The sequence below is a fragment of the Bicyclus anynana genome, chromosome 7 (assembly GCF_947172395.1).
Source record: "Bicyclus anynana chromosome 7, ilBicAnyn1.1, whole genome shotgun sequence".
Lineage (NCBI taxonomy): Eukaryota > Metazoa > Arthropoda > Insecta > Lepidoptera > Nymphalidae > Bicyclus > Bicyclus anynana.
The window spans coordinates 12,816,522-12,826,824 of NC_069089.1; the positions used below are offsets into that span (position 1 = coordinate 12,816,522).

The window sequence follows — 10,303 nt, forward strand, 5'->3', positions numbered from 1 at the left end:
CTGAGAGGAGCCTCAAGCTCAGCTGTGAGCCTAATGTGGGTTAATAAATGAATAGCTATTCACATATTCTAGATTATTAAATGCTACAGGCTGCTGCCGGGTAGCAGCGACACCGATGCGAGAAAACTAGCTTTGCGCTGAACAACCCGCAACCTCAGCGTGGTCAGTACTTATCAGGCGAATCTTTGTAGACATGGACCGAAGAAATAAAACACAACCCCTAATACCCGATAGCTCCACTACTCCTCTATTAGCTCTGACAGCAGTTACGGTAACGGCAGGGCAAGGATTGTTCAAAAAGTGTTGTGTCAGTGTTAGTCGACCTCTCACCAGGTGGACTGACGACTTAAGGCGATTCGCAGGGTTTCGCTGTGTGCAGGCTCAGGATCGTGATGTTTGGAAGTTCCTACAAAAGCCCTTTGTCCTGCAGTGGACGTCCATCGGCTGATATGATGATCTGTTATCTATCTCAATAATATTGGGGTCATGTTTTTAACAAAGTAATGGACTTTTGTAATAGATCTTCTTCAAAGGATTTCTCTCTTTTAATTTTGTTTGTAAAACTTCATTATGTCAACGTAACAAGGATCTCACATTCAGTGAAAAAATTCCCGCTCTTGTTTACAACAAGAGTAGGCATTTTTGCAAAGTTGTAAGAATCAGAAAAATTGATTATGCAGTCGATTCATCTTGTCTCGGTGTACGCCAGCGTGATGGACTATTAGCCTAACCCCTCTCATTTTGAGAGAAGACTCGTATTCAACAATGAGCCGAATATGCGTCATTAGTGATAATCCTACTAATATTATAAACGCAAAAGTTTGTATGGATGCTTGTAACTCTTTTACACCGCAACTACTACACCGATTTGGCTGAAATTTGGAATGGAAACTCTGAATTCACACATAGGCTCACAAATCTCGCTGCAGTTGCAGGGCGTAATTTTCATCCCGGAAAAATCCATGGTTCCCGAGTGAAATTTACTCAATAATATCAAAACAAACACAAATGTACAAGTCCTGTACAATCTTATAATTTCAATAAAAAACATTTATACAAACGCACCTATAGCAAACAATCGATGGCATCATTATTTATTTTTATTACTTGATTGACGACTATTTCTCTTATTGAGATCTATATCAAATAGATCATGACTGTTATTTTGTTGCCATGGTAACTTAAGGTTGCTATAATTACCCTATAAATTAATTTACTCTTTGACTATAATAGACCAAGACCCCAGAGCGATCTGACACAGCTCATTTTCACAAAGACGAAACCTTAGGTTTTCAGTAGTCTCATGTACTTTGATTATCTGCGTGTTTATGGAGACTTGGATGTTCAGATACAAGGCGAAAAAGGTAACTATAAAAGTTTTACGTTAAATTCATACATATCGTTGTTCGCAATGGCATATTATGTGTATGTACATCAAAGATAGTGTACTATAATTACGGCTTGGCTGGCACGACTTCGTATAATAACGAAAATAATATGAAGGTATATTGTTGCATAATTCTAAAGTATATATAAGTAATAATAAATATCTTGGGACTTCGGACCAGCAAGGAATTCCAAGCGTATCGCAGATTTCGCTAGTTGTTCTATAATCTTTTTTTAACAAAAAAATATACATGGCTCTGTAGATGTAAAAAAATCATCTCTAAGTTTGTCGATATCTGTTCACACACCATAAGGAAATAATGATCACATAAATAGCAACCAAATCTCCGTTCATTTTAGTCTCAAATCTGAATCCACGCACGGCGGTGGCAAGATGGAGCAATTATTTTATATGTTGTGCAGTATGTATTATTTTATATTCATTTTATAAATAAAATATAAGTTATTGCCTTGATCGATTGTTATAATCGTTACCCAGTGGATATGATCTCTGCCTACGATTCCGGAAAATGTTTGAATCCGGTCCGGGGCATGCACCTCCAATTTTTCAGTTGTGTGCATTTTAAAAAATTAAATATCTGTCTATTTTTTTAATTCTCTGCGTCTGTGAAGTCTAGTGCGTCATTCAGCCAGTGTGGTGGACTATTCGCCTAACCCTTCTCATTCTGAGAGAGACTCTAGCTCAGCAGTGAGCCGAATATGGGTTGATAATGATGATGATGATGATAATAAGTTATTGTATTGGTTAGCCTTTGTGGTTTCGGGTCACGAGGTCCTTGGTTGGAATCCTGGGGTCGAGCTTACAAGATTCTGAGATTTTCTTTTTCATAGGAAATTTTAAGTTAAATATCTCAGCCCGGAGTTAGGAAGTTTGTGGTGTTCCATCTCCGTGCCTCGGAGAACAGGTTATGCCATCGGTCCTGGTCACTATAAAGACACGATGGTCGATAAAGAAACGTTATGACCCACCAACCTCATTGGAGCGTGGTGGGCCTAAGCTCTATATCCCCTCTCCTATGAGGATGGAAGCCTGGCACTGTCTGTAGTGGGCCGTTAAAATAGGCTGATAATGATAAAAATTAGTACCTGTGATTAAAGTTTGATGGGCAAGGTTGACAATATTTTTATTTAGTTGTAAAAGTATGGATAGTGATATCAGGATATTGCCAACCGTGTTACACGTCTTTATGCCTGTGTTTCCGATATTCGATTTTCGATTTTAGTACGCACTATAAAAAAAATTGAAAAAAGGAAAATTCCTTTATCCAACACTGGTTGTTATTGAGTCCTCAGGCTATGCAGGGCGTTTTTGTATCATTGAAAAGCATTAATCTAATGCATTAGTGATGATCGCGGCAACCACGTTTATGCAGTGCCATGATCACGTATTTGCGGTTTTTTTTTAATTCCGATATTGCAAAGTACTACACAGACGGAATGTCTCTCTCAAGGCAACTCCTGTGAGGGCTAAAGGAACGTTAGCAATTAGAATCTATAGGGTTTGTGGACTGAGTGTGTGACTGACTTTAGAGTGCCTTAGAATTGTAGAACAATATAGATGTTTTTTCAATCGTGTGAGGATAAAAAATTGACTAGCAATTAATCTCAAGGCTGACTAAACAGGTAGATATATATACAATGTTAGGAATCGCCTTCGCTCATACTTCATTTTATCGTTTGACGTCATCATATACCTAAATTGTAATATGACGTAATATCATAATTTATAACGTTTAATTGGATATTGTGACTGATAGTGCAAAGTAATTTCAATACATTTGACGTTTTAATACGTATATATAAAGTTATACCTAATATTTATTTCAAACTAGCAGACCCGGTCAAACTTCTCTCTACTCTCTCTACTCTACTCCCACCCTACATCTACCCAACTCTACCTTTACCCCACTCCTACCGAACCCTACCCCTACCAGAAAAACCTTACCCTACCCAATCCTACCCTACCCCATTCCTTCCCTACCCCTCTTTTTAGTAATTAAAATTTTAGTAATTTTTAGTAATTAATTACATATCGATTGTATAGAAGTACAGAAAAGTGCTTTGTCCTAATTATAACGAATACATAAAACCAAGAATCATCCAATTTGGCGCAGTTTTTCGGTTATGCGGCTACTACTGAAGCGATTTGGCTAAAATTTGGCATGGAAATGGATTTTACTTTGGATAAACTCATAGGCAACTTTTTATACGAAAAAATCCATAGTTTCCCGAGATTTGCGAAAACTGATGATTTTAATCATATTAATGTTTGTATTGAGATATATTATAGCATGGATTAACACATAGGCTACTTTTTATCCCGGAAAAATCCATGGATCCCGAGGGATTTGTGAAAAACTAAATTCCACGCGGACGAAATCGCTGGCGTCCGCTAGTTTGTAGGAGTTTAAAATAGGAATATTTTTTATTTGTTTCAGTATTGCCAGTCACTGCATTGGCAATGTCAAACGGGATAACCACAGAGACATTACTTCAAGACAGCAGTAATGAATTCACAGCAAGAATGTTCACTGTAAGACCAACCATTTGCGTTTAATATATTTTGCAAAATAAATAAATACTTATTTGTTACATACTCGTAATATATGCAATCTTACAACTGAGCTGAGTAAAAATGTATTGAGGATTTTATTTTTATAGTAGTAAATGGTATAAATAAACACATGATTGATCTGGTGAACAGAGCAAAGAATATCTCCTCCAGAATAGAGCAATAAATTTTTATGCAATATAGGCTTGCACTTAACTACGATGTGCTAATTGACACTTTTTTGAAAAGGGTCTTAAATTGTTCATTAGCGTTAATTAGATTAAAAAAATAATAATTGCTACATATTTTTACGAACGAAACGAATACGAACCAAAACGCTGTCGGCCATAATTGTCTGTATTTTAACTGTTTCATGACGTCACGTTAACACTAAACCCAGGCGGAGTTTGACAAAATTATTATATAATTAATTAGTTTGAAGTTTATTCCTAAAGTGTATAAGGTAACATGGTGACGTCACAAAATGGAAGACAGCGTTTTTGACGTTTGGAAAAATTTATTAAAAACATAATTTTTAAATTAAGCTTTCTATGAAATCCTTAATTTTATGAATTGATATCGATATATTTTGGATCCTCATTCCATGTTCTATATGAAATTAACATTGTTTATATTAAATTAAATGAGTTAACCACACTATTAAGCCTGATGGAAAGCATTATGAGGTCCAAGTTGGAACGCACTTAGTAGTAGTATAGTAGTAGTAGTAGTAGTAGTAGTAGTAGTAGTAGTAGTAGTAGTAGTATAGATAGTAGTAGGCCATAACGAACTCAGTTTGAAACGACATTATTTGTCGTTGAATTAAAATTTTATTTTTCGAGGTATTTATTTTATTGTTATTTATGTAGTATATATTATATATAATTTTAGTTGTAATACATTATGTAATAGTTACATATGTAAATTTTAATATCATATTTACGTGTTCATAGTTATTTAATTATTTATATATATAATGTACCTGTTGCACCTTCCCGCTCTTTCTTCGCAAGTTCTCTCGTCAGGGTTTGCCTGGTAGAGATTACTTATAGTAATAAGGTCGCCTTTGCATGCTAAGATTAAATTATTTTTTTAATGTTTTAACTTATAATTGTATTTTTGTGTACAATAAAGTATTTCTTCTTCTTCTTCTTCAGTTACAAAGAGCTCAAATTACTTTAATAAGTAGCACATTGCTAAAAAATCTCCTAAATTGTAGGAAGTTACGAAAGCGAATCCCAAGACGAGCGTCGTCCTATCTGCAATATCTGTTATGACACCTCTTGCTGTATTAGCGTTAGCGTCGGTTGGTGCATCACACGATGAACTTCTAACAGCAATCGGAACACCTAGTGATGACATTGTAAGTAACCAGTATAAAACCAATATAAAAATATCCATTAAATTATCAATATGACATATCCACACATTTGAGTGCGAATCGTCTTATATTGTGAAGTTAAACAAATCTATTGCAAACTTTCTAGTATTTAATTTTTTAACGAGGAGAAATCAATTTAAGTACAGAATAAACTACAGGTAAAATACTGTTTATTCCTGACTTGATTAATTAGTATGTAGCTAATTAGTTAATAGAAACCGAAAAGGGTGTGGATTTTAATCCTCCTCCTAACAAGTTAGCCCGCTTCCATCTTAGATTACATCATCACTTACCATCAGGTAAGATTGTAATCAAGGGCTAACTTGTAAAGAATAATGAAAAAAATACCAATAATGTAACTTAATATTGGTTATTGCGAATATTGTATTCAATATTGGTAACAGTGGTAATAGCTGTTGCAAAAGTTAGATTAGAGCCTAAATATATAAGTTAGCTCTCAAAAATTTAAGAAGCATTAACTTTTAATAACCATTTCTAATGGTGATAATTTGTACATCAAGAGTACCCTATACCTACTTTACGAAGTTTAGCGTTTGTTGGTTTATAAGTAAACAATCAATCAATCTTTATAACCCACATTCGGCTCACTGTAATTAATAATAATCCACCACGCTGGCCCAATGCGGATCGGCTTCACAAACGTAAACATTTTTTTCCTTCTTAAAATGCCCATAACTGAAAAGGTAGAATTGCATGCTCCGGGCCGGATCCGAATCTTCGGACTCCGAATCTAAGGCAGATGTCATATCCAGTGGATTATCACGACTCTGTAAAATTAAGCAATCAGTGTTAAATAGCTTTATATTACTTAGGTTACATTGCAATTTTTCAGGCAAAAACAGTTTTTCCATATGCAAACAAGGAATTGAATGCCACTGAAGGAGTCACACTGAACATAGCTAGTAAAATTTTTATTGGAAAGCATTATGAGTTAAATGACAACTTCGTCGCTGTGGCAAAGGATGTTTTTGATTCCGAAGTTCAAACTATAGATTTTCAAGAGAATGTAAAAGCAGCTACAGAAATTAATACCTGGGTAACTTGAAAATGATAATGAAAACCATTCTTAATAATATATTTGTTGTTTATTTAAAGAGTTAAAAAAATACTATACTACTTAGTAAGTAGTATAGTATTTTTTTAACTCTTTAAATGTAACAGGGATGTAACGGAGGTAGTTTTATCGGAACCGAAATCGGAATCGGAGTTTTCAAATTTGGTTTATCGGAATCGGAATCGAAATCGGAGGCAGGGTCAGTTTGTTTAAGGACAAATAAAACATGATTTATAGTCAATTATTTTCATTTTTATTTTTTATTATAAAATAAAAAAACAACTGTGAAAAAAATTGGAAATTGGAATTGGCATAATTCCAAATAAACAAAAGACAAAATTAATGAATTTAAAGTTTAATTAAAATTAAAACCCAAAGTAGCGTGTTACATTTGGTTACATTACAATAAATGAACAAAAGCTAAAACAAATTAAATCAAAATGGACTCCAAAGGTAATGTATTGTACTTTATGAACAAAACCTTTGATGTTTTGTCTCCATCCAATCTATTTCTTAAAGAGTCGTAAATTAGGCCAGCACCACTAAAAAGTTGTTCGCTAGCAACCGAGCCCGGTGGACATGACAAATATTGCCGGGCAATTGATTGTAGGGGCTGGAATTTTGTATTTCCATTTACTCTCCACCACAATAACGGATCATCACTAATACTTATACGTTATTGAACATGTATGAACCTGTTCGGCACAGGCCGTCGCGCGCCGCACACTTTGTTTCGTTTGACCTCCGATTAACATCCGATACAAAAGTATCGGAACCGAAGTCGGAACCGAAAGTGTAATAATAATCGGAAGTTCGACTTAACGGAACCGGAATCGAAGCTCCGTTACATCTCTGCTACTTACTATCTAATATTATTATTTCATATATTAAATAATATTTGAAAACTATTTCTTTTAGGCCGAAGATAAGACAAATAATCGCATTACGAATTTAGTCGACCCTAGAGGCATCAATGGAAATACTAAAGCTATTTTAGTCAACGCCATTTACTTTAAGGTAATTTGTATACAGTTATTGTTTACTTAGAAGTGGGTTATCTATAATAATAATATTATTATTATAGAGCCATAGGTGATACATGGTTCGAGCCGTCTACATTTCTTATTATGTAATTCTTTATGGGTTACTTAGGATAACCGGGGAAAGTGACTTGAGTGGAAAAGGGGAGTGTTAGTTAACTGTCAAAAACGTCTTTAACCCGACATACAACGATCACAAGTTCGTGACTCCACTCAAGGTCATTCTCTACCATTCTAGAATCTTATTTTGGTTTCAGTTTTATTTGTTAATTAAGTTGTCCTGACAAATATTGTGAATCATATAACCTTTGTTCGACATTGGTTTTCTTATTTTTGTAATCCCCTTCTGAGTCTGCTAAAATTAGATTATTATGTTAATAATACGGGTAACTCTGCCGTCCATCGCTGATTTTAATGAATCTTATAGTTCTTTATAAATAGAAACATTATAATATTGAATTTTTAATATTGGTTTATCACTTACTCGAACTGACAAAAAAAAATTAACACGTGCAAAAAAAAATTGTATCCATGTTACAAAATCATTGAAAGCAGTTATAGTATATAATATTTATAATATTTTATATTCAATGACACATATTATTAGAGAAACATATTAATTTTCTTTTGATTTTTTTTTTATTAATTTTCTTAGGCTGCATGGGCAGACCCATTTGAAAAGGACTTGACGGAGGTTAAAGATTTCCACGTGACCGAAAATAATGTGATCCAAGTTCCTATGATGTTCCGGAAAGCGTTTTTCTATTATACAGAAAGTGAAGAACTGAAATCTCAAGTACGTATTAAATTTTATTTATTTATTGCACTAAAAACTGATATTTTAGGTTTATATCTCAATCTACATCATGATTTCCGAAATTTATATTTCAGATAATTGAAATTCCATACAATCTATATGGATCTTTTCTATTCGTTGTGCTTCCGCGTGAAATTAACGGTATTGCGGAGTTATTAGAAAAGTTAAAAGACCCAAATATTTTAGACAACGTCTGGAAAAAACATGATAGATCAGAAGTAGAACTGAAATTACCGAAGTTTAAAATTGAAACTACTACTAATCTGAAAGACGTTCTCATTAAAGTAAGTACCTTTCTATCGTATATATTAAAATTATAGCCATAGATATGTAACATTCATATACTCGCAGTTCAGCGCCATTGGGGTCCTGAGGTACTGGAATGGCGACCCCGCACTAGAAAGCCAGTGTTGTTGATCGACCCCCCCACAAAGTAAATTGACGACATCAAGCGAGTCGCAGTAATTCGCTGGATGCAGGCGAATCCCTGCAAAAGTATGTCCTGCAGTGAACGTCCATCAGCTGATATGATGATGATAATGATGATGATGATGATGATGATTGATATGTAAAATACTCGATAATTCCATTTAATTTTCAGATGGGTGTCACAAAATTGTTTGACCCAGTCGAAGCTAAATTAAAAAACCTGTTGAAAGACGATGAAGGTTTGTTCATAGATTCGGCTATACAGAAAACATTTTTGGAAGTTAACGAAGATGGCACTGAAGCTGGAGTTGTAAACGGTAAGAGAAAAGTATTCAAGTCAATAAAATGTCATCGAAGTTTCACATAGTCATCATCATCTCCTTACCTTTATCCCACTTAAGTGGGGTCGGAAAAATATGTCAATCTATTCCATTCGTCTCTATTACTCGTCAACTCATCATCCACTCCTTTACACACATGTCCTCTTTCACACAATCCAACCATCTCTTCTTTGGCCTTCCTCTCCTCTTATGTCCTTCCACTTGCACATTCAACATTTTTCTAGTAATAAGACTTTCCTCCCTACGCATTACATGTCCATACCAAGCTAACCTTCTTCTCGTCAATTTTTCTGTCACTGGTGCCACCTTCAGACTTCCTCTTATACACTCATTCCTTATTTTATTTATTCTTGTCACACCACACATCCATCTCAACATACGCATTTCGTTCACCTGCATTCGTTTACTATCTGCCCCTTTCACCGCCCAACATTCTGATCCACACAGCACGACAGGTCTTACAACCATTTTGTATATTTTACCCTTAGGTCTAAGAGGCAAGTTTCACATAGTCAATAATAGTTAATTATTGTTCTTTGTTCTCAGAATTCGCTGGTCCTGGAGGTGCCTTTTCCTTCGACCCACCACCGCCAATAGATTTCAATGCTAATAGACCGTTCTACTACGCTATTAAAGTTAACTCATTGACTTTATTCAACGGAGTGGTGTACGGAGCTTAACGAATCAAATACTGAATACATTCAGTCGTTCATCTTGGTTTATTTATTTCTCCTCCTCCTACGAGTACGAGTGGTCTGTGCACACGTTTATTTATTCATTGTTGCTTTTTCAATCCTCCTTATTATATCCTCCTCTTCCTCCTCCCTTATTATAGGTATGGTAAAAATTATCATTAAACTTTTACATGAGGAAACTGAACTGAAGGTCATAAAACTTCCCGGAATAGATTGATTCTACTTAAAAGTGAGTAGAGTCAAATCTTCCGATTATAAGGCCACACATAACAGCGTGACTAACAAAGCAAACACAGAGATAAGACTATCGTATTTGTAAACAAATAAGTGATACACTGGGTTATAACAAAACACACATGTCTCGTTCACTTACCCACTTACATAGTTACACAGAAAGAGTCTCGTATCTAATAAAAAATAAAAAGTGATAAGCTAAAAGGTACGTGGTTTATAAGTGGCACATAAAAACTAAACAGAACGATACACTTAACTCAAATATGCTGAATTGATCATTCTCAAACTGGTAAGTATAGTAAGTACGATTATTAATTCCAGTCAGCAAAATGA

General features: G+C 34.7%; 1 protein-coding gene across 1 annotated transcript; it reads left to right on the top strand.

Moving 5' to 3' along the window:
* Positions 1 to 1,707: 1,707 nt before the first annotated feature.
* On the top strand, positions 1,708 to 9,755 carry LOC112055055 (alaserpin-like). Its single transcript, XM_052882465.1, has 9 exons — positions 1,708 to 1,808; positions 3,846 to 3,940; positions 5,178 to 5,321; positions 6,193 to 6,396; positions 7,333 to 7,431; positions 8,110 to 8,250; positions 8,346 to 8,555; positions 8,873 to 9,017; positions 9,588 to 9,755. The coding sequence occupies exons 1-9, from the start codon at positions 1,781 to 1,783 to the stop codon at positions 9,719 to 9,721; spliced, it is 1,200 nt and encodes a 399-aa protein (XP_052738425.1). The 5' UTR covers positions 1,708 to 1,780; the 3' UTR covers positions 9,722 to 9,755.
* Positions 9,756 to 10,303: the final 548 nt, after the last annotated feature.